Source organism: Malurus melanocephalus, unplaced genomic scaffold, assembly GCF_030028575.1.
Source record: "Malurus melanocephalus ecotype Western Australia unplaced genomic scaffold, MMel_1.1 scaffold_671, whole genome shotgun sequence".
In the NCBI taxonomy this organism is placed as follows: domain Eukaryota; kingdom Metazoa; phylum Chordata; class Aves; order Passeriformes; family Maluridae; genus Malurus; species Malurus melanocephalus.
Genome location: NW_026623903.1, coordinates 63,768 through 89,378, shown reverse-complemented (window position 1 = coordinate 89,378; position 25,611 = coordinate 63,768). Strand labels below are relative to the sequence as shown.

Genomic DNA, 25,611 nt, shown 5'->3' with positions numbered 1-25,611 from the left:
GAGCACCATCGGGGACTGGCTCACCCCGGGGTGGCAAACAAAAGCAAAGTCCGCAGCCTTAGCAGGGGCTGCGGGAGTCGGTGGACACGGGTTAGAGTGTAGCAGCAGTGTCCACAGCTGCTGCCACACACGCAGCCGGGGAGATGCTCCCTCCGGGACTGAGGAAGGGCCGGGATCTGGGTTTTTCCCCTGAGGCACATGAGTAGATGGAGAGGGTCTTTTCCATCCTCAAATCGGATGTTAATGAGGTCCCAGTTCAAGCCGCTCTTCTGAGCTAAGGCTCACCCGCATAAGGAACAAACAGTACAGGGTTGGGCTCTGGCGGTGCTAGCGAATTCTCACAGGAAGCAACAGCTCATCCTCCAGTGCCAAGAGCGAGAAAGAGCTAGGAGCTGCACCCAGTCCCTGCCCAAAATCGGTGCTGTCTCTGTCCTTCCCAAGAGAAAACTCCTCAGGTAAGAGCAGCACCCAGCTGCACTCCTCTCCCTCCTCCATCTTCTGTCTCTCTTAAGTACCGGTCGTTATTTTCTTAGCAATAAATGGGAGAAAATTCACTAAGAAAACCAAAGGAAAAATCCTGACCTCCAACAGAGATGAACAAAGGAAATGTGGATAAAATATGGTATAGCTTTCTAGAGGCAGATATACCCATATAGCGTAAAGTCTCTCTGAAATACTGAATGCTTAAGACAAAGGGGAATACAGAACTACCCTGGGCTGTTCTAGAGCTCTCAGCATGGTGTCACAGGACGTGCAAAGGCGCAAGATGTATGATTTATGCCATGATCAGGGTGCAAAGAGGACATCACCCACTTGTGAAAGATGAACGAGCTGAAAGGACATCAGTTCCTCCAGAGCTCACAGAAACATTTATCTTTTTAGGATGTGTGAATTCAGATCAATGCACAAAAGAAGGCTGCTTATAAAAGTCACTAAAATACACAATATGGAAGATACTAGTAAGATCATATTGGAATAAATCAGATATTGATCAACACTACCTGACCTTGAAAACTGGGCTAATAGAAATGAAGTAAAATTTAACACAAAATAAGATGACAAATTGATAGATGTGTTTCCACTATGAGTAAGGGAATAATCAGCTGAATATGACAAAGGATGGAAAACAGTCAAGTTTGATCACTACAGCAGYGCTGTAACACACCAGTGCAACAGTCTGGGAAAAAACAGGACTGAAACAAGCAGTAAGARGCATTTCCAAAAGTAGTATGGGGTATTCAAGTCGCTGTATACAGGATGGTAAAGATACACCTGAAACCCAGTGTACAATTCCTGTATCCTGCRTATTTATAGACATAAAGTATGTTCATTTGAGATGGGAAGGAAGATGCTCCAGCACCTTCCTGACAACAGAAATCTTGTTAGTACTGAATTTCATGCCCCAGCAATTTGAGTAATGAACTGTTCCCTTTTGCAAGCCAGAGCAAAATGATTTGATGACTCAGAGTCCCTTCCCATCTTATGCACACTTGTTATGTCTAAAGCAGAAAAAAGTCATCTTCACTTGTTACCCCCCTCCTCAGGTTTCATCATCCGTAAAAGCAAGGATCTCAACAAAAGAATGCTTCATACTGAGGGAAAGGCACTGCTGATCACCTTGCGCTGTAACTGCCCATCACCATTCATAAGGTAAGGGAGTTCTGAAACTGGCACATACTTAGAATTGTCAGACATCTTTCAGAGTTTCCTTGTGTTGATGAGTTAAAACATTCTGTACAGTCAGACACAGAAAAATTATCAGATCCAGTCTGAATCACTCACATACATTGAAAATTACCAAACCGTTCATGTACTTTGAACAGGTGGTACAAGTACAAAGCAAAATAAAAATAACACATCACCTATTTTAAACTCTCTTTAATATATTGCTGCCGATTGCCCTACTAAGTCCAACTGATTCATGTGTAGAAGAGGAAGAACCTTTTGCAGTCTATTAACTTTTCCATATGGTGAGCTTAGCAGTTTGCCTTACGCAGCTTGCTCCTTAAAACTCTAAAAATGAATTGTTTTCCTACCCCAATGCTATGACAGAGGGAGTCTGTTGATCCAAATGGCAACTAATATCAAAAGAAGTAAACACGGGAAACCAGCATTCTGAACTAACACCTCAATAAAAGATGGGAATCCAAGAGCTGCATGTCAAGGCTAAAATAAGCAGAGTCTGTTTGGAAAAGCCAAATGGAGATGACTGAGGCAGCTGAAGGGCAGCACAGCTCTTAAAGAACAAAAACAAATGGAAGAGTTACATCTGTCAGTTCCTTCAGAGTTTCAGATATTAACTGCTCTTTGAAATAATACAGCCAGCAATTAAAAACTGATTTAAGATTCATATTTTAGAAGCTACATTTCATTACATTAAATCATAAAACAATAGTACAGGAAAGTGTAAAGCACTGGGTAGCTTTGTTTTCTACTCAAATAGAGGAAAGAAATTTTTGCACCATACCATTTCAAATACCACTTCTTTTTAAGGCTTTGGTGCTTGCTTTATGCGAAGAGAATTTCAAACAAATTAATGGTCATCTACAAAAATGGGGTTTCTGGTACATTAGAACTGCTATTGCTAAATTGAATCATTCCCTTTATGCTGATCTTGTTCTGCATTTTCTTGCTAACATACAGAAAAGTAAAAACAAATAGCTTTTGTATTTTCTAGGCTTTCTTGTCACAGCATTGTGCTTCCTGCTAATGAAGACTGGAAGAAACCCTGCCATGTTACTCATATCATAGTACAGGAGCACTATGATTTTTTTTTAAAAAGTCATTAAAATTATACCAATAATGCTTAAACTGGAGGGGAGGGGCGTGTTTAATTACAACCCAAAGTGGAGGACAACAATATTGTATGAATTGTATCTTGTTTGAGAGATCATAATACACTTACAATTGGGCAGGAATTCGTAGAGGCAAGTCCATGTCAAAGATTACCACTCCATCACCCAACAGTTAAAGTATCTCAGCTACACACTAATTGGAACACATTTGCCTGCAAAGATTCAGCTACGAATATTTTTAAGTATCTATCTGACTTTTCAGATTTTTAGCTTCTTTCAAATTCAAATGTGTTTAAGCTTTATTCCTGCAAGAGAAGCACACAGGAAAAAAGTAATCTTTGGAAATCTATGCTCTATTGCTTTGCATCATCAGTATAGTACAAAACGTTGAAAATAGTTAAGGGTAGCATTACCTTCGTGTTTTTCTAGTGCTTGTACAACATTAGGCAGTTGATTTATAGCCTGGKACATTCGGTAACAGTCTTGTAAGTTTGCTGCTTGTCTCTGGAATTTCTTTGCCAGCCGGTTGAGGTCTGGAAAGCGACGTAACAGATCTTCTTGAAGGCACTGACGTAGTTCTGTATCCACAACAAAAGCCTCAACCAAATTCAACCTAAAAAAGAAATTCGTAACAATGATTAGCATGGCATCATCTATAATTCCTTTATGTCATCAGTTGGAATGAAAACACTGGCAGTTTCTACCTGTACTTTGTCACAGCTAAAGCCAGCTGCCCAGGATGGTGTCCAGTCACATTTGGAGCACACCCAAGGATGGCTCCGGTGTCAAGTCCKGGAACACCACTAGTGACTGACTTCCATGGGGACTTCATGCCCCTGAGCAAGTTTTGGGTCCACACTGTACTTACCTAGTCCACACTTCATCAGATGTAACGGGAGACAGTGACAGCTCAAGTCACAATAAGCACCATTCCCTGCTCYTCCCTTACCCAACAACCCAGTCTATCTGTTGCAGAAGGCTGCTGGGTTAGCTGGGCAGGATTTTCCCTTTGTAAATCCATGCCAGCTACTTCAAACKAATGTCTGCCTCATGGCAGGTATTGGGGGACTGCATTCTTGTCTGTGAGGGTACTGTCTGCCAGCCTTGTCACCACCGACTCCCAGCTCGCCTTCCCTTGCGGTTGCTCCCTTGCATTTTGGTCTGGTATTTTGTTGAGGGCTTTTTTCTGTTCTGTGTTTTGGTTTGGGTTTTTTTTTCTTAATTGTAGGTATGGGGTTTTTTTTAAATAGTGAAATAAATATTCTTTAAGTGCTGAAGCAAGCATAAATCTCAATAAGAAGTGACAAGGCATTAAATTGTATTTCTCTGCTAGAATGCAAGTGAATTTTCAAACATTTCTTGGGGGTTTTGCATCAGTTAACATTGCCATCTCTACATATTTGCAGTTAAAAAGAAGTCAGATATTGTTAATTTTGGATTCCCAGGGAGGTCAGTGCTCTTTGATCACACTTTCAGAATACAAGGAAGAGCTCTGCCTCCCTCAAAGACTTCCACATACTACACATCGTGCTGATTTCTGGTTAATAATATCTATCAATATCTTTGCTTCAGCAGGGAAATTAATTTTATCTAGAGACACACAAGAAAGAAAGGGCAGCTTTCACCACATTACTCCTACTGTTTTGCTTACTGGCAGACAAATGCATTTGTTTCAATTTCAGTAACATCTTCATTTGCAAACTGCCCTGGAAATGACTTTTTTTTGTCATTCTGACAGCAGTAATCTCTGCATGACATAGCAGCAGACACTGGCAGCAGTACACAGGGGTTAACACAGTCCACTGCCTTAGGTAATCAGCAAACACTGTCAGTCAGCAAACAAAGGCTTTGGCTATAGCSACACAAGAGGCTGCTGACCCCTGGACAGGTAGTGCTACATTTCTGCATACAAAAATTTCAAAAGCAATGTCCTTCTATTTCAAAAGGTGTCCTACCACCACACCATCAACCATAAAGAGGAATTAGTTGCAAATATCTTATTTTGATGACCAATTTCACGCACGTGCAAAATTCAYGTGCAAAATTCAAGTTTACATCAACATTAGATCCCATCTTGTTCTCTCATGGCTTATGTTTGAAGTCAGAGAACCTAGCGTCTCTTCTGAGAGGTCCTTAGAAAACCAGTAATCCTGGCATATGGATATATACACAGAATCGCTTCTGAAAACTTAGAGAATTTTGCACAGCTGCTATAACAMTCATTCAAAAATTTCTCAGGCACAGTTTCTCTAGTCTTGAGCTTGTCTTTACCAGGATCTAGATTATGTTTTTTCTCTTGTGCTTTTTGCACAAATAAACCCTTCACTTTCATCCCACGAGTCCCTCAGCTTGTTCAGCAGCCTCTTGGATAAAGACCTGTCAAAGGCATTTTGAAAGCTCTAATTTATTTTTTCCCCTTCTCTTTTGTCCACAATGACAAGTTCAAAGAGTTCTCAGATCAGCTCAAACAGTTTTCTTCTGCCAAAACCATGGTAATTAGACTAACATTTCATGACCTTCCTGGTGCTGTTTTGTCTTCCCCCTTACATTTGCCAGCCACAAAGATACAGCTGACAGSTTTGTGTTCATGACACATTTTGCATAACAATTTCCTGATGGTAAGAATACATACAAAGCTGCTGAATACAAAGGGCTACGTTAAGGTAATGCAACCATAAGCATGAATAATGCTCACAAATAATAATGAAATCAAATGACAGATTGTTTTTAATACAAAGTTCAGCTGAGGGAACAAAAAAGAACATACAAAATAAATTTTGAAAATCCAAGAAAGTGTAATCAAACTACACGGCTGAAAACACTGGATAACTTGTTTCTGCCACACAGCCGAGAGGAAAATAAGGCAAAACTTTCCAGCACAGTCAAGGTAACAAAAACAATTACAAGTAGTGAAACCACACTGGAACATAAAGGAAATCTTTACTTCAAGACAGTTACATAAATTTGAAAATTACACAAAAACAGCAAACAAGACTTCAGTTAATATAACTAAAAATCAACACAAGTGCTTTTCTTGAACTTGAAAATTGTAACCACCTTTTATTCCTGCTATGCAAAACCATGGCGTTTTACCACTTTTGAATTCTGTGCACTAACAAGTAACATTAGGCTTAGTGTGCTCTGGGAGACAGAGAGCAGAAAAGACCCACCTATCTCCCAGGTTCCTGCTGGATATTCTGGAATCCAATTCAAAATATTCCATCTTTTCCCCAGTTCGGCTGTTAACAAGAGGCATCTCTTGAACCAACTGCTAAAAAAAGGCCAATGTACCACACACATAAAAAAAGGCAACAACAATCTGTTTTCAGTCTAATAAATGTCATCCACTTTCCCAAGTCTCGACACACTGCTTTCATTTCACTGAGGTTTGCATCACATTTGACCTTAGAAGAGATTGCTTCTTCCCTTCTTGCTACCTATGCAGCATGTTTTATCACCATTTTAAGGTGCCTCAACATAGACATTGTCAGGAGGATTTAATTGTATTTCTGGGTTTTTACAGCTCAGTATCAAAGTTAATAGTAAAAAAAAAAATTAACCAAGCCTGATTGGTATATACATTTTATAAAGGATGAAAAAAGGTCTGTGTGTAGAAATAATAACTAACACATTAAAATATAAGACCAGAGTTAGAATTACCATAATATTTTTAATGCCTGAGCAGGACTGGCCAGCACAAAAAAAAAAAAAATTAATCTAACAAACCATTGCACAATAAGCTGAGTTACAAAGTACCTTAAGTTTTAATCTCTCCTCCACCAATATCCTACAAAACCCTGGACAGCTCTGAACCTCTCTGTGCATACAGGAAAAAAAACACTTCCCTCAAGCACCTTTGAAAAAGGACTCTCAGGTATTTTTACCTGTTTCATGAAACTGGGATCCATATACAATCAGTAATATATATTTCAGTAATATGTATTTCATAATGAGTATATTATCATATATCATATAATACATCATATATCATATATTTGGTTTTTACTACAGGGCAGTGACTTAAAATCTCAATTATTCATACATGTTTTCAAGAGCAAAAAACTGTACTAACTAAAATTCCACAACACAAGGTAAAAAATGTTAACACTGATGCAATTCGGAATGCACTCTTACAGGAAAAGCTAACTTAATTTTAGGAAGACTTGAAACTTTGTAACTCCCCATACCCTCTAACAGCTGAGTGTTCTGAAGAGCATACATTTGTATTCTCTGCCTGCTAAAGGATTTGACTGTAGATTAAGATCAACTTTCCTGTCCAACTGTTCTACTTGATTATACAGAATTTTAATCAAGAAACTTGACTTACAAAGGCAGCATATTAAGAACTGCTTTAAAATATACTGAGACTTTCATCGTACCACAAGTTTCAGAATATGCACAGTTCTATCAGTTTAATTTCATACTTTCTTTGTACTAAGGAAAGTGGAAAAACACTTCCCATATGATTATTTTGTGCTCCCTCAGGTTTCTTTCAAACTCGGATCTCTTCTTAATTCAGTGTAGCCAAGGCAAGTCCTCCCTGGTCATACTTAACCGAGACATGTAAAATGATACCCACCACCTTGCCTGTTCTAACTGGGTTTTCTTTTCCACACAAAGCACATGAGTATTTGAACACCCTGCAGGATGCCCTGACAAGCAAGTTGCTGTAGTTGATAAATACTGGCTTTTTGGTTTGGGGTTTTTTTTTTTTTTTTTTTTTTTTTTTCCCAACCAGAAATAAGCAAGGCACGGTCCTAAGCTCCTTTTATAAATTTCTCCTGGTGACCCAGTCTTTCCCTAACAATCATCTTTCTCCCAAAAATCAGCCATAATCCAGTTCACTGCCTCAGGTAAGCAGTAGATACCACCTTCAATTTGCAAAGCTCTTTTCATGCCAAAGAACTTCTGTATGCTTTACAGCCTTTGAAGTATTAAGACAGATACCTAAGATGGGCACATGGGAGCCTAAATCAGAAATCTGAGGCCTGATACTGAGAATTACTTTAGTTCAGCACACAGCAGCATAAAAATCATACTGACCACCCCAGGTAATTTTGCCTCATCATACAATCAGAGCTGTTGCTTGCATTTATTAAAATAACTTTCAAAATTTCTCAGACAAGCACAAAGAAATAACAATGCAAAATACCTAGGCAACCCACACATGCACAAAAGAAATTTTTTTTATGAAACTCTAGTAGTCTTTGCAACAATTTGAAATAAATGTAACACAAATCCTGACGAATAAAGAACCAGCAGCTTTAGAGAGATGAATACCATCCAAAGCCATTTTCTTTTCCTCACACACTTAGGATGACTGATCTCAATCCTAAGTCAGCTCTCACTGGAGCCTTTGCACAGCCCCAGGTTGCTCTGGTTTCTGGCAGCAAGCCTCCAGGTGATGGCAACATTTACCCAAGCCACAGGAACAGCCTTAGAAAGAGGCTCACCATAGACACCAGTTCGTCCAGTACTTTGAAATAACCAGATTGGAACCCAGGCTTTTGATTCACCAAGAACTCAGGATGTTGCTTTCTGGATGAATTCGTATACACACCTCTCCAGCACTTCTTACATATGAGGAAGAACATCCCAAGAAAGGAGTCAATTTTTTTCTGTTGTTTTAATGAAATTGTACCAATTTGGCCCTACAATATCATTGGGGTCCAAAATCTTAGGTCTGAGTATCACAAGCTGTTCACCTGAGCAAGCCCCCTTCCAGCTCTCCTGAATGTGCATGGACACACTAGGGCCTGCAGTTCAGAAGAAGACAACCCAGGCAATTCCAAGAGGCCTGGGTGAGAGGCTTGTGCCCAGGTAAGCAAGACTTCTTCCTACTGCCTGCCACAAAAAGAGCAGCCTGCAGCTTCACATGGATTCTCCTACAAGCTAAAGGGCTCAAGKTCTCTTTCCCAMCTGCTCTTGCCCAAACCAAGCAACCTTGTCATTGTTTCTTCTCGGCATACAAGCACAAAGCTGGTTTTGTTTCCTCAGTTAACAGGCTATGAATTTTTCTGTATTTTCAAATTACTTCACAGCTTCCCTCCATGAAAACCACTGTGACAACCTAAAACCCCCAAAAAGCTGAAGTAAAAGATACAATTGCCTACAAAACAAAACTTTGAACATGACAGTGAAGAGGTACAACAGTGTATATTCCTCCTCAATTCAGAATTTAAAGTGCTTTACTGTTACATGTGAAATTACAGSCTTCTAACAAATGAGAAGATATTGTATTACAGAGTAGATTAACAGAAACGGCACACTAGAAACAAAGAGCCCCAGGGTGATGCATTTCCCAGTTTACCTGTGATGCCTGTGTTCTTACAAAGACAGTGCTGTCATCCCAGCAAGATTACAGCATTCCTTGTACTCCGATGAACTCCCTAGCTTCTTAAAAGAGTCTGCAATCATAGTTCTAGACCCAGAGTTTCAAAACTTCTCCTCTGCCAAAACAAGTAAGGTCAGAGAGAGGCAGCATGACCTGGCTAAGTGGTACAGCCAGAAAGCTGTGCTGCTCTTCCCACAAAGCACGAAGCCYGGAGGAACAAAAGCTGGCAGTCTGCTAAAGGCAGCTGTGGATCTCTCAGCYTGACACTGGGAGTGATGCTCCCAGTTGCAGCCCCCTCCTTAACCACACATCTTCATTTGCTGTGGCTGTTTTCTTTCCACCTCTGGCTCTCCTGAACTGCCTTGCCCTGGGGTGGCCCTGCCAGCTGTGGACAAGCCCAATTGCCTTAARCTGCCTATGAAATTCTGCCCTGAAGCCCAATCCCACCAACACTTCCAAGCTGGCAGAAAGCAGCACTGCCACTACGAGAAGTGTGAGCTAGTGCTGCTACCCACTGCTCTTCCACCTRCCATACTCTCTCCATCAAATTTAAATTAACCAAACCAAGGGGTCTCCAGGCACATATCTGAATCCCTGAGAATGTATTTAGCACTAACATTGGCCTTCACTCAGTAATAACAGTGCGGCTCTTTGGAGTGAACCTGCTATTGTTATCTTTTAATCTCAAAAGTAACTTGAAGCAACTATGAGTATCGTGACTACTTTTTGCATCTCTGTTGAAGCATAATCCCTTCTAATGCAGGGTCCAAGTTTTGAAGAGCAGCTTTAGACCCTAGGAGAGCCACAGAAATCAAACTGCTTTCCAGAGCTCTGGGTACACAGAGTGTGCTACTAAGCAGCTGGACAGATCAGGCTCCCTGCTGTTAAATCTGGAAGACTGAGCAATGTAAGAGAAAGCTACATCCAATTATCACTCTGATGCCTTTTCTAGATTTTCTAATTAGTCCCTAAATGATCCTACCATAACAACAATACTGGGTATTTCTAACCTCAGGACAGTCCACTTACAGATAACTTTTATCATTCAAACAAATGCATTCTTCCAAATCAACAGAGTTCATGCTCCTCCATATCAGTTATATAACATAAAATTAATATGGATCRGGGAAGTAACAGACTCTTTACCACCCTACATGAATTCCTGAATATACCTGTATTATGACAAAAGCTAGAGAGCAAATTAAAGCCCTGGGATTCTATCAGGGGCACAAGCACAAAGTAACTATTTTGTGTAACAATCAAGCGAAGATTGAAAGCTGTATGYATTGACCCTGAGGCAAGCTAAAAGGATTAGAATAAAAAACAAAACAGGATTATCAGAAAAAGCAGTTAATTCCGAAATTACTCTGGATTTTTTTCCTCCCAAGATACTTTTTCAATTCTGGTATTACCAATAATTCATTAGTTTTGCACAAGTGTGCACTTTCCGATCTCAGCAGATCAAGCAGGGTAAAGAAAAACAAATCTTCAGTGGGAAAATAAAATCCTTGGTCTTGTCAGCGATGTTCCACTTGATGGAATTAAGACCTCGCTCCTGAAGCAGACTGCTGCAACAGCAATGCTTTCAGACCCTGAAGGAAGGGTGTGCCTGGCATCAATCTGAAGAACGTGCAAATAAAGCAGCACCACCGCAGAGCTCGGCTTTGCTCCTCTAGCCAGAACAAGGGAGGAAGTGCAGGACTCTGAGACAGGCACACAAACTCCCGACAACAAAAAGAGAAGCAAGACAAGGGGTGGCAGCGCCCCTGATGCTGCCATCACCCTTCCCAGGGCCAAGAGCTGCAGGCTCTGAGCTGTGTCTCGCAGCAGTGCAGAGGAGCATTTCCACAGGCACAAGGTGACCAGAGCTTCCAAGGGGTCCCACGGAAGGTAGGACAGAAGGACACCTATGCCCTGCAACAAAGACACCAAGACACATCTYCCTCTCACCACCGTGTGCTCAGGGTTCACACTGCAGTGGGACTACTCCACACTCCCATGGCAGACCAGCCCTGGCTCTACAASACTCAGGTCCTGAAAATATTGGAACATTTAAAACAAAAAGTATTATTCCTACCTATATTCTAAAGAAATTTTCATATGCCCGTTCATCCAACCTACACCGACACAATCATCCCAGTCAGAGTTAAAACCAAAGCCAAGTGTCTTTCATTTCTCATTCCTCAAGCCTGGATGTATGACAGTAACAGTCACTATCCAAGTTACAGACAAGGACARTAAACCATTACTTACTTTTCCCAAAGGCTGTAATTCCCAAATAAGAACAAAATATTTTTAATTAATACCAATAATTCAGACTAGTTTTATGTAACAGCATTATTTAGATTTGATTCCTCTCTCCTCCTCTTTCACAGTTAAGGAGTAACAAAATTATTACCCTTCAAGAATTAAACAGCTCCCAAGAGGAGCTGAGATAAAAAGGGGAAATTCTCACCTTATAGTAACGTGCTACTTCACGGAATAATAAACAGTGTTCCCAACCTTTAAACATGCATGTTTATAGAACACAAAACCAGAGTATCTACCAGCAAGGTTGAATTTTGAATATTCAACACAGCAAATCCYTTCCCACCTCAAACCCTACCACAATCTTGCTGGACTAAGCAGTCTCTTACCCTCAAGGAACTGTACAGAACATAAGAGGATAGCTCATAAAATAAGAATTATCTTCCAAAATCTTTGCCAGAAATACATCTTTTGTCTTTCCAATGTTTATTTCCATGCATACATTCTTTTTCATAAAATTTTCATAGTCAGTTTTCTGTAGGAGCTAAAAATAGTCAAATAGCATCCTAACAGCAAATTTGTCAGGACAGCAGCAGGTTTATTAAGCAATGGTAGTGCACAGCTTCATTTCACAGATTCACTAATCCAATCCAAAGACAGGCAGATATCTATTCTATCCTGCTGAAGCAAGTTTGACAGTCTAACTCACATCATAAATTATTGGCATAATCTCTAAAAAAGCCAAAACATCACCAGAAAGCAAACTCAAGTCAGATTATTAAATCTGAACAACTTCTGGTTTATGGTATTAGCTGACTTGCACTTAAGATGTTAACCTTATGTTTATGGTGATAGCAGGTCACAGACCAGCTGCAGAGAGCAAAAGGGTTCATTTTAGATGACAATTTTCCTTACTTTTTCATGGATTAGTTTTCATCAGGTGAAAAAGCCAATTCAAATTAATCTTTAGCTGTGAGACCAAAAAAAAAAAAAAAAAAAACTAAGTAGGAGGTATGGACTGCCCCTTTTGGCAACTGCCAAGTTTTCCTGGGTTATCTGTTATCCAACATGACAGTCTTGATTATTTAAGCATGATAAACTCGCCATCAAAAGATGAACAAGCCAGCTACAGGAACACCAGTGCCAGTGCCAATAGCAAGGGAATAGGTGACAATCCACAACCACAGATGCATGGCTGCCCCTTGTGATTTAAAGTGCTTACAGACAGTGCAAGCCATCTATGAAACAACTCAAAGCCACAGGCTGCTGCATGGTGCCTAAGAGTCGAAAACAAGTGAAAAGCTTTCAACTAAATCCTGAAGACCAAAGAGACCCTACATACAGAACAGATAGCGTGAGCRACTATTGAGAACATGACAGTAAAAAGATCCTAATTTAAAGAAGGACAACAACAACCAGTTTAACAACATTTTTTTGGAACACTGCTGTTCAACCAACACAGTATTTAGGCATCTAGACAAAAAAACCARTCGCCCATCTTTTAAGAATTACTAATAAACCTCCATTTCTTATACGGAAACAAAGAACAATGAAGACAATGGAGCAAGAACTCACCAAATACTACACAGTCATGGGCATGTGGGGCATGTTCATAAACCCCACATAGTGAAACTGTTCCACCCAAAACCTTACAGAGAAACCCCAGATGAAAAGCAGCAGAGGCTGTTTCTCAGTCTAATGCCTTACACCTCGAAGCTTTTCTGCCAGTCTTGCTTTTTAATTAAATATGGCATTTTGGGATGCAGTGATAAATTGGTATTACTGCATAGTCTTCAAAGACTAGAGTCAGCTGAGGAAAGGTATTTCCATTTTTTTTTTTTTTTGTGCTTTATTCCTTACAAGTTTCCATACATTATTAAAATTAGGAGGTTAYGTTTGTTACATACTCCATCAATATTAATACCCTTTTAAATTGCTAACCTGTGCATTTCTTTAATCTTGTGCAGACTAAGACCATACTGAACAAGCTCCATTTCTTAGCCATRGAAAAACAAGTATTTCTTCATTTGCATTCATTCTGTATAGAAGAAACTCAAAACTGCATGTCAACAAAACATTAAAGACTTTTACAATCCTTATACATGATAAATGAAATTAAATTACAAGTTGAGACAAAATTTTCTTGCCAAGAGCTTCCATTGCAGTGTCCTAACATGCCACCTTTCCAATGTTTTTGGACATAAATGAAACAGAGCAGAAAYAATAATGTGGTCACTGTTCTTTCAMAGACAGTGTAATACATTCAAATGCATCCAGTGCTCAAAACRGTGACTACCAAGGACACTGTTACAAAGCTGAGAGCCTTGCACCTGTGCACAGTAAGTTTTCATACAGTCCTGAATATTTAAACACAGATTTAATCAAAATTTAACTATGGCWGTAAGTGCCATCCACCTCATTTTGGCAGGATGAGAGCCAAAGAACAGTATGGCAGCGACAGATTCACACTTCCCTAAATAAATAGCAATTCAATCGTGTCTTACAAGTCTGAAAATCAATTTGACATTTCAATCAAATTTTAGTTTAATTTTCATTTCTGTTGAGCCTCAGAATTCAGACACAAAAGAAATGACTAAACCCTAATCCTGCTATTTATTTTGCACCAAGTGAAGACTTGTCATGAAGTGGGTGAGCTGGAAGTATCAACTAGGAGATACTATGACTACCTGCTCCAGTGCTGCATCACTCAATGCCACCTATAATTTACAGATTTGCAACTCTGATTGCTGATCCCTGACCCAGAGGACAAATAATCTGGGTAACATGCAGAATACAAACACCAACATCGTCTTTCCCACACCTGAAGGTGTAATGTAAGGAGTCTTTCTTTCAGCCCCTCAGACAAGAAAACTAAAAATAAGTTTTTTTGCAACACAACAATCGAATCCTTTTKTGAGGTTTTGAGTGTCTGGGATCTTGATGGAAACTCCTTCCTAGAGATACGGCGTGTGTGACTAGCAGAGCTCTTATTTAATGTCTCTAGACAGCACTCARTGTCAACCTCAGTTTTATAAGTAAACGCAAATGAAAATAGAGGTAAATTACTAGTTTTGAAAACAGCCACTATAGGTGAACAGAGGGAAAAGGGTTAAAGAAGCAGCATTGAGAGTTTCAAGCTCCAAGCATTTGTCTAGAGAACTCAGTGATGGCAACTTTTGGAATAATAAATGTGGTATTTTTCTAACATTTCTAGTGGCTTACTGGAAGCCAACACCATTTTCATGTCATGTCACTGGAATGACAACTTATTTCATGAGAACGTGAACTCCATGACACTAAGAAATCACATTTCTGTCTTCAAATCTGTTCAGATTCAATCTGTATTTCAGAAGCTTCTCTAGAGGCATTGGGAACATCCCAACATCTGAAATGCAGTTCAGTGAGGTCATTTAGACAAACCTCCAAGCTGGTCACATCCTCCCCTCCCTTCCTGAGGACACTGGCCACCACACATTACAGTCCAACCGCCTGGAATCAGTCAGCTGCTGTGGAGAGGTCCTGACCTGTGCTCAGAAAAGAGGGTATATGTCTGAGGGTATTTCCAGAGCTGCTCACCAGAATGACAGAAGTAACAAAGCCTATCTGCAGTGGCTTTGCAGGGACAGCTGCAGGTTAGAAAAAAACAAAAAAGCATTGTAAACTTATTGCAGAACATTTCACGTCGGAACTCCAGGCCTGTGGTTACTGGCTCCAAACAAGGCTAACCTCAGTGGAGCMCTGAATGAGAACAGAGATCCCTCCATCTCTGAGCACATACTCCAGAGYCTGACCGGCCTCATGTTCTCCAGCAGGTGCTCTAAGAGAGAGCCTCTCATGATGTTTCTTCTTCTCGTCTCAAGACAAGTTAGGGTTGGCTTCTTTTTCATTTTTAAACAAACTGCTACTTTAATTATTAGTCAAGACTGATGCAGAAAAATGTTCTACAAAGTTTYACGCTGCTAGCCATTTATTTACCTCAAGCTTCCCAAATCTATTCCTTCTGTCCTTGGCAGAGTCAGGACTTGTTTCTACAATGTGGCCCCCATGCAGTATGATATTTAGAAACACAGGAGGAAAGTTCAAAACAGGCTTGCATTAGAACAAGTGATGTCTGACTACAGCCTTTTACTCCTCTGAGACCCCTGCATCTCTTCCACCACGGGACATAGATATATAAGAAGTTCAACCACAGTATACATGAAGGACTAAAAAGGTGATCTGAAATCTTTTATTTAGGCTGTGTATAAATGTCAGATAGAGCTTATCGGAAAAATAGAAAAGGRTATATATATTGGGCATGAACTCTCTTCTGAGGACACAACAGAACAAGCACCATTTTACACTATGACACATTTCTCAGACTTTCCAGTACCCGACAAATAAACATGACATACTGAAGCTGCCTGCTGTATTGCAGTCAATTTGGTTATGCAATTCATATTTGTACATGCTGGCTCTGCAACTCTGTTTTAATTTCTAATATGCCAACTGTGAGACAAGAAGCAAAAACCTCATGTCCTTGCCTTCTGAGTACACCACATGGGAGAAGTAGGGCTGTACGGTGTATAGTTAGGACTGATAATTACATTTTTAATGAAGGAAAACCAGCTGGACACTGGCAGAACCCCAAGTTTTCCAAGACAGGCAGCTACCAGGAAGCCTCTGTTTTCTYAGTTCTCATCAGGAGCTGCTGCAGTCAGTAAACATCATTTTATCTGAAGCATGTGCACCATGCACTTTAATTTGCATTGTTACTGTATCAATAGTTAATATGGACAGCTGATGCAACTCTGTGTTCCATTTATCCATATAGGTTAATAACACATTGGAGATTACAAACTACTGAAAAAGGTCGATTTCTTTATCTCCAAAAGATTACTTGCACCACCTGCAGGTCTTAGCAGAGGGTTACAACAGTCTAACTTGAAAACAAAACTTTCAGACACCAATTTTACCCTACTGGGACATCAGTTAAGTCAAAATACCTCCTTGTATAAGCAAAACAATAGGCTTTCTTCAAAACATCACTGAACATCTGTCCAGCTCGGGCAGTCTGCTTAGTTTGGGGAGTTTGGCACTGGTTCGTGTTCAATGGGATCCTTCAACATGGCACACTCCAKGCTAAGAGATAATCAGTAGCTCCCCTTGACGACAAAGAAGACATAAAGCAACAGCAGCCCRGGTGTTTCCTTCTCAAACCACCTACGTGTTCAAAACTGTGGTCTGTAATCGTTAAAACTGCCACAATGTACTGTAAAGTCTTCAGAAAATGACTTGGCGACTGCATCTCTTTTAAAAGGTATTTGAATCTGTCAGTACATCTCATCAGGCCCACTAACAGCTTCTCTCATCATAATTCTTCTTTGGGATTAAAAAAAACAACAGTCCTACACATTTGAAAAGCATAAAATTTGGGAGGATGAAGCTTACAAGTAAATTGCATTGCTTTTATCTCAGAGAATTGAATTCATCCAAGTAGTACTTGAAAGCAAGATGCATTCAGCAGAATGCAGCACAGTAAAGTTATAAAGCACCAGTATGGTATTCCGTGCCCATATGTAGAGGTTAAAGCAATCTACTTTAATTAAATGCAGCTCCAAGGATTCTGTGGCTCAGCAAGATACACGGTGTTATCAGTGGACTTCTTTCAACTTCACAACACTTGGATACATTGACCTTTACGAGCTCACTATGAGCCTAACTGCACTTAATTACTCCCCTCCTCCTTTAAATATAGCTTTTCCTACATGCACAGAACATTAGCCACGCAGAATCGCAACACAGAAYGCAGAGGTGATAGTAGCTCTACAAAACAGGTCACGTTACATTTTCTGCCTACAACTCAACCTCAGTTTTATTAAAAAACATTGTCTTTCTTCCACACTTGGAAGACTTCTGACACACAGTAATGAGCAAACAAGTCTCACACACAACTTAAAATGTCTAATGTTTACTCTGACATAAGAAAATTACCAAATGGGAGTTCTAACTTTCAAAATTTTAAAAACAACACAACCATGAAACTAAATTTGGCTCAGATCTTAGGATCCAAAACTGACAGATATAGATTATCTTGGTATTTAGCCAAGAACTAACAATCAGAACTTTTGTAACACATGCAAAAATTAGATACAGTATTCAATAAACCTGGGAACAATTATTTCACTGTCCCGTTAACAACATTTCTAAGTGGGCTCAAATCAAGATACTACATGTTGTTCTGCAAATTATGAGGAAAAGTGAAAAGACTGTTGAAGAGAAGCAAAACAATTCAGTCTCCGCAGATGTAGAGAGAAAACTATCATCCTGGTTTTGGCTGGGAGAAAGCTTTTTATTCTCAGCAGCTGGTATAGTGCTGTATTTTGGATTTTGCYTCTCCTCCCCATTCCACCGGGGTGGTGTGCAAGCAGCTCTGTGCCAGCTGGACTGAAACCATAACAACTACTCTTTGTGGAACTKTTTTAAGTATCAGCATGTCCAAGCCAAGATTTCTTTTTTTGGTAGTAGGGATCTGTGCCCAACAGCACATACAGACATACCTGCCATGCCTTATCTGAAGAAGGAGCCTTAGAGAATCTATCATGTAAAATTCAGTTTTCCAGCCTCTTCTGCTTTTTCAAGATACACTTTAAYACACATTTTGTAATGAATTAATCTGCTGATTGCTGGAATTGCATGAAATTTGGTTTTACATCGTAAGAATACAGCTATATTTAAGAGGAGTTTAAAAACCACATAACTTGTATTTGGATGGTGAACATACTGAAGACAAACACACACAGTAGGAATACAGCCTTTGCAGTTTCCCCTTGTGAAGGATTGAGAATTATYTGTACAGTCCCAGCAGGGATTTAGCAGATTCTCTAAGGCTTCTTATCAACTGATACTGCTAGCAGYACTGATATCTACCAGCAGGGCAGCAGTGACAGAGAGGAGGATAAAAGAGCAGGAAAAAAAAAGGCCCTACAATATCTAGGCAAGATATGATTAAAGTAACCCAGAGCAACCAAAAGTAGCTTTCTTCTGAAAACAGGAAGAGGTTACTACTGCTTAACTGTTTGGGTGTTTTGATTTTTTTTTAACTAGTAAACTTGAAGTGACATCAAAAGATTATTATACAGACTGAGCATTTGCATATGAACATCAGTTAGTAAGAGGCTGCTGCACTGCCTTTGCCTGTGGCAGAGCATCATTCATATCATCTAAATATATTGTACCTCCTCTTTAAAATGTATAATTGTGAAAAGCATTTAACAGTAACCTGTCCATTTGCTTCTCAAGGAAAAATAYATTCTGCTCTAACTGCAATGCATTGCCAGGTAGCACACAAAAGACTCCAACCACAATTATTTGTTGTTTGTAGTTWTCTGTGCTTAAAAAGAAAGCCTTATATAAAATAGTTACTAACTTGTTTAAGTCTATCAAACACATAATATTGTTACCTTTCTTCAATTCTGCTCTTGTCCATAAGTGGCTGTTTGATCCACTGATTAACTAGTCTTTGTCCTTGAGGGGTTCTGCATTTATTCAGTAAACCAGCTAGAGACTGTGCAGTATTTGCATTTTCCACAGAACTCTGGAAAGAATGAAGAAAAAAAGAAAAAAAAATAGTGAAGTTTTCTGACACCCACTGAATGGCACACAACTATTCAGGAACAGAATGTAAGTTTTTTCTATTAAACTTGGCACCCACCAAAAATGGTAAATGAAACAGTGCAGCATTGAAGTAGGTAACTCTGGTACCTGGAATGTGGTGAGCAAGGAATAGATTTATTTTGAAACCAATCCTGATTGAACAGCAAAGTTAAAAGTGTACACAGTCATGGGGCAGTTTGCACTTCAAATAGGAAATACAACTAGATCGTCGACAGTTTGTTCTTCCTAAGGTGAAAAAACAGAGGTCCTGTCCATCACAAAAAAAGCAGCAAGAAACAGGACTTCTGTTCAAGGGTTTCAGTTAGAGAACTTTGGGCTGCCGGAGGGAGAACGACACAACAAAATCAGCACTGGGGCAGGACACAGTTACTCCAATTCTCTCAAGCTTCCCAAGGTCACCTCTGCAATGCAATAAACATCTCTAAACTTAGCTTCATTCAGATTATAGTTTACTACCCATAATTCAGGTTTCATATTAGCCGGACTCCGGACAGCCTTTTGGGCATTTTTCTTGAGGTTTTGTTTGGCTTTTGCATAAACAACTAGGAAGCAGAAATTTTGTTTAATATTGAAAAAGAACAAACAGCTCTTGACCTTGAAATGAAAATCCCAACCCACTCTACACAAGAAAAGCTGCAATTAAAGCAGCAGGCAAGCATTCAAGCAGGAGCAGGTCTGGATGCCTGCAAACAACTAGGATGCTTGCAGGCAATGACTGCAGTGAGAAGAATCACAACAACAGGAAATGAATGCAGTGAGAAGGAGTACTAACACATTCAGCCCCTGGAAYAGCTAATATCTGAAGGGGATGGGCCTATTTTCAGTGTTCTGAACAGAAATCATGAAAAACTTCTGAAGGCAAGAAAGTATCCACACAATACATGTATTATACATGAATTACCTATTTCAGCACATCCAGTTTGAAAAGTACAGTTCCATATAACCAACTGCATCTGCCGCCCCATAGGAACTTTACTTACACACCTCACACAGCAACTCCAATAATAAAATAGTTTGTCTTTGCTTTACTGCTGACAAAAGGCATCCCCACACACATCCTACCATGCAGGCAGCTTCCTGCTACATGGAAAAACCTTTGTTCCAAGGCTCACAACAGCCCCTAAAGACAGACACAGCAGTGTATGCCCAATCACATAACATATAACATGCATGCTCAGCAGCAGGTAATATAAACAGAAAAACTGAAAGAAAAATTCAGAGCATATCTGKTCAGGGTTAACTAGCTTGGGTGCTGAACATATGCTCTGTTTCCCTGAAGAAACTTCTCCGAGGTAAACAGGGAACCATAAACAGTGATTTCTTCCYATAAATTTGAACTGCAAGAAGATTGGTTCCAAGCAAAGATCATTAAGTTCACAAACGTGGAAACAAAGGAGGAAAGCTGATACAACACTCCACTTTGAGTCTCTGTTTTCCTGCAACTATAAAAAGGGGCAAAGCAGAAAAAGAAACTTGGCAGGAGGTATGAAGGAGCCTGTCAGCCTGTCTGGATTTGTAGAGAACATGTAAAAAAAGTAAAACTGACATCATCCAGTTAGCATGACCTGGTGCTTTCAGAATGTTCTCAAGTACTGTTCACTGCTGCAGCCAGCCCTCTCTTCTCATCACCACCAGCTTTGTTCCTGCCATGGGTTACATGTCCAACTAACACAATCTAATGCCAGCTTATATTCTTTTCCMGAGAACAGCGCTACTGTGGCCACTTCTATCTCCTTGATGATCTCCTCTTCCACACTTAAAATAAACTAACAAGAAACAAAACCAAAAATATAAATGTTTAAAACACACATTGCACCGGAGTAGCTGAAAACAAAGCTAAAATGTACAAGTTGCCATTAATCAGGATCTAGGGAGTTGCAATTGGGCAGTCTGGCTCATTATCAAGCAGCKGTGCAAGTACACTGTAAAACAGTTACAAACTCGAGTGTGTAATTCTTACCTGAAAAAGGTTAAGGGCTTGAACAGCTGCATTGTCTAGAACCATATATTGACTAAGATCAAAAGTAGTCAGCTCATATTGTCCAAAATTAGACTCATCWGACAGCAACTCCAAAAACTTGATAACGGCTGACAAAGATGAAACGGCAACCTGCAGGGTTTTTTTCAAAAAACACATCAATTATAGTTAGAAACACTCTTGAATCCAAAAGGATTTTATAAATGCTCCTAGAAAATTACAGCTGGGAAAACTTTAAGCCGTGTTAATTCTGGTAGGGCTATGAGAGACAGACACATCCTGTTTGACAAGACTTCATTTCCATAGGGACAGTCTATGGCACTGCAGTGTCTTTCTAAGCAGTTGCAAGAATAACCCACAAGATATCTGCATCATCTGATACACAAAATGTGAAGTTGCACACCTTGACAGCTTTCCAAAGCTGTTATCAGGATGTTTCCAGCTCAGGAACACAAACAAGTTMTACTGCAGATAAATGAGATATGCTGGATCGTCTCAGGACATGGTTTCAGGGTTAGTTTTCAGCCAGAACAAGGATCTGATCTGACTCACTGCACGGCATTGCTGAGTGCCAGCACAGAAGAGAGGCAGTGGCACGACTGACTTGTTCAGCTGCAACACACTTCAAACAATTTTAATCTGTTATGAAATGACACATTAAGGGAGAATAAATCTGAACCTAACACCTGCAGTGAGCATCAGCAGTGAAGAACATTTTAAAACATGTTTATCTCAACAAATTGCTTCTTGTTTGCAGCTAAGAACAAAGGTGCAGGCACTAAATCATACACTTAAGCCACAAGACAACATTAAAAAATTATCATAAACATTACTCTGTTTGCAAATACCAATTTTCCTGTCATGCAAAATAACCAGAGTATTGTATTTCAGTCCTTAGGCTAGATGGATTACGAACTGGATGCACCTCCTGTGCAGTCTGTTTGCTTACCAGAGCCCACTTTAAAGGGATAAGTGAGTGGTTTGCTCCATTTCTTCCAGGAGCCCTGGTATCCAACTCTGACAGACTCAAGCTGAGCAGAACTGCTAGACACTTCAGCAGGAAGGTAGAGGACATCAGCTCACATCAGGTGCACACTGAGAGAGGCACTTCTAAGTWAGAGAGGTACATTAAACATTGCTCACCTGCTTTTCCATCTCTGGCAGTGCTGCACTATTCATCTGCTCTTGTTTTTTGGATTTCAACAAGCGATTGAGATCCTGAACAATATCTTTTGTTGTGAAATCCACCTTCTTCCTGTCTGTAATCAGGATTCCTCCCCTCTGAACGACCTGTTTTTCACAAACACACACAGTTAGCAATGACTTTCAATACTCAGGGAACAGATGTTGACCACATAGAAGCAAATCCTGAAGTGGTATTTATTTACTGCTAGTCTACAGGGAGAGGAATGACAGACAAGATATTAGAGCAACTTTTGTTGATTAAAGTGCAAATGAACCAACTAATAATACATTTTGTATGCATAAATCGAACTTTGAGTCCTTGGTTTTTCCACAAATCACAGAGCCTGGCTAATAAACCTGAACAGAGATTTTTAGGAGTTTTGTCTACCAGCCACAGTGGCTCCCTTACCTGTCGCAGTTTTCCCATCTCTCCTGCMGTCTCTCCTCCTGGCAGCACACACTCCTTCGGGCCCAGTTGAACCAGCAGAGCTTCAAGGTTTGAGAACTGATCATTATCTGGAAACTCACAAACACTCAATTTTCTCAGTGTAGTGTCGACATAGCCCACTCCTACTACTCTCTGTCCATCAGTGGCAGACAGCTTAACCCCCACAACCCCAATGGCTGTGGACATATCATTGTTGGCAAAGAGAACTTCCTCAAACTGGGCAAGATTTCCTGGAGAACCCTATTTATARAAAGAAAAACACTTTTTCAAGAGCATGTATAGACACACTTTCTTTTTTCTTTAAAAATAACATCAACAGGTAAGACGAAGTATCAAACAGTCCATTAACATAAAATACACAGCTATCCTATTTTTTAACCATATAAATTTTACATATCATCTACACACAGTGAAACACTTCAGGCTTCCTTTATTTCCCAACCTATGGCAAAGACACAGAGCAAGCCCTTTCAGCCTCAGAGCAGTAAAAAACACAGTGATATATATCAACAGATATATATATATATATGACCAATATATAACAAACAGGTGTGATTTTTCAGCATCAGTCCCTTAAAATCCCAAAACTCCAAGCAGAGGAACTCAGGAAAAAGTTACAGGGTTTTGGTTTTTTTCATCCCACAATTAGAGGGGTTGAAAATTGTACCTTGTAAGCTAAATACCAGTCATTTTCTTTGACAGATTTGCTCCCTGCTCTGTTCTTGTAAACTTCCACTCTGTAATGACGAACCAGAAGCAGATCTCTCACAAAACATTCGAAGTTCATTTTACTAAGCACAACACTCTCAAGCTTCTGAGTTCCTACAAAATAAATAAAGAAAATTATAAGATACCTGTATGTGTTCATAAAATTTATTTTCTGTAATCAAAATTCCCAAGAAAATTCTTCAGAAGACACTATTTCAATATCAAAGAAGAAAATATGTAAAATCCATAGAACAACAGAAATCCACAACATTCAACTGGTTAATACTAATGAAGAAAGCATATCCATCTCTCAATATAAACAGTGTTCAATTCCAAATTTCCATAAATCTGTATGYTAATGTATATAAAGGGGTATGTTCCTCTCCTCCTTTTCCTCTCACAATATTCTTGACTTGGTTTGCACAATATTCTTGATTTCGTTTACTAATTGGTATTTCACACATTTTGATCTAATCAGCATTACAAGTCTGCTACAGGTTTTCCTTCTGGACAACACCTGCTCTTTCCTGGATAAGCAGCTTCTGTTGACAGAACAGACTGTCACCCTGTTCACACTCTGAAGACATATGTGCCAAGACATTTCCCTTTAATTATAATATATCCAGTAAAAACAACATAATCTCAAAAAAAACCTAACAGTTTACATTAAAACCTAATTTAGAAAGTGCCTAATTGACACACTCCTTGCTTCTGCTCTTACAGGTGTGCAAGCAGATRATACAGATGAAGCAGATGAACAAATTTAATTCTATGTGGTTGGCCAGAGGAGCAACACTTCTACCTCTCTACCTCCAGCAGCAGCCTACTCACAGAAGAAGGTAATTCCACTACTGTGCCAATTGGGATTTCAGGTGAGTACATTAAGTTTTCGGCCAGATTGGGAAGTGGAACTAACTCAGATTAGGCTCAGATACATGAGAGCTAGATGACATGCCAAGTAAGCACAAGCAATAGTGAGTGTGACATCCCTCTTTTAGCAGCATGCCCTCAACCCATTTGAGGTTCTCCCTCCCTTTACACGAAAGATGTTAAACAGCAAATTTCCACACCCGTAAGAGCTGATGGGTTTATTTTAAATAGGGTTTTTTCATTTTCTTCCCTCAAACATCTGATAGTTTTACTAAAACAAAAAAGGTAGGTTGAATTAGGGTAAAAAACCCTAATTCAACATAATTAYGTTCTCTTCCTCAGGGCAGAAATGCCCAGCAAAACACAACATTTCTTTCAGCTGAAACAACATAATACACTAGTACAGGTGGTGGGATGCAGCTGAAGTTTATATGTGCTTTGAAATCATCCTGAAAGCAAAAAGTTTAGTTTCATGCTTTCAGTTGGATATGGCAGATAAGGTTTTAGAGGGCTTAAAACTGGAGCTGGTAGCCACATGATTACATCTGTTAAATAACTTTTAAATTGAATACAAATGTAACATGTAAGGCCATGTTAAGCTTTGGGGAGGGCTGGGGTTTTTACTTTTTTTTTTACATATGAGCTCATCACTCACAATGCAAAGTAAAAAGCGTATGAGAATGTCATGCTCTTTTTAGTGCTGTTGTTCACACACACACAAAAAAAAAACAAAAACAAAAAAAAAAAAAAAAAAACCCTGATTCATTAAAAGAGGTTTATTTTGCAAAATCTGAGCCAATACCTTAGCAACATTGTGTTCCTCAAGATTAACGCTAATACTAAGGTTTGTCTCTAACASGACGATTTATCTTGACGCCCCCACRCCATCATCTGCARGCTGCATTGCCTTATAACCAGATGAATGAAAAGCAGCATGGGGTGGATGGAAAAGAAAATCTTATTGAATATATAAAAAAATACGAAAGTAAAGAACTTGATGGGTGACTCTCGGGTGCGATGAATCAGAGCGCACACTGGTACACGGGGACCTCTGAGCGCCTTCCTCCGCGCATCCATGCGCCCGGGAGCGGCGGGAACAGACCCGCAGCACCGCCGCTCGCTCCTCCTGACCCGCCCCTGCTTGAGCCCGAGGCACCCACGAAAAGCCACCTGAACCAAATCCCTGCGATCTGCCCTTGATCCAGGACTTGGCCTTGGGAACGGGGCACYGCTGCACCGCCCCTGGGGGCGTCCAGGGCCGACCTGGGGCTTCCAGGGACTACAGGGGGTTTCCAGAGCTTACCTGCGGCATCCAGCGGCAGCTGCGACCGCCGCCCCCTCCTTCCCTTTCCCCTGTCCCTCCCACCCCCGGCCACCCGAGCACCGCCGC

The 25,611-nt window shown here is 40.0% G+C and overlaps 1 protein-coding gene across 2 annotated transcripts in view; it reads right to left on the bottom strand.

Annotated features, from left to right (window-relative positions):
- Positions 1–25,611, bottom strand: part of MSH2 (mutS homolog 2) — a 43,037-nt gene that overhangs the window by 16,976 nt on the left and 450 nt on the right. For both annotated transcript variants that reach the window (XM_057383986.1, XM_057383987.1), the window contains exons 2-7: positions 23,311–23,465; positions 22,605–22,883; positions 22,154–22,300; positions 20,993–21,142; positions 18,819–18,952; positions 3,209–3,408 (exon numbers count right to left, since the gene is read on the bottom strand). In XM_057383986.1, coding sequence (XP_057239969.1) covers positions 3,209–3,408; positions 18,819–18,952; positions 20,993–21,142; positions 22,154–22,300; positions 22,605–22,883; positions 23,311–23,465 — 1,065 coding nt within the window. The remainder of the gene's footprint in view (positions 1–3,208; positions 3,409–18,818; positions 18,953–20,992; positions 21,143–22,153; positions 22,301–22,604; positions 22,884–23,310; positions 23,466–25,611) is intronic.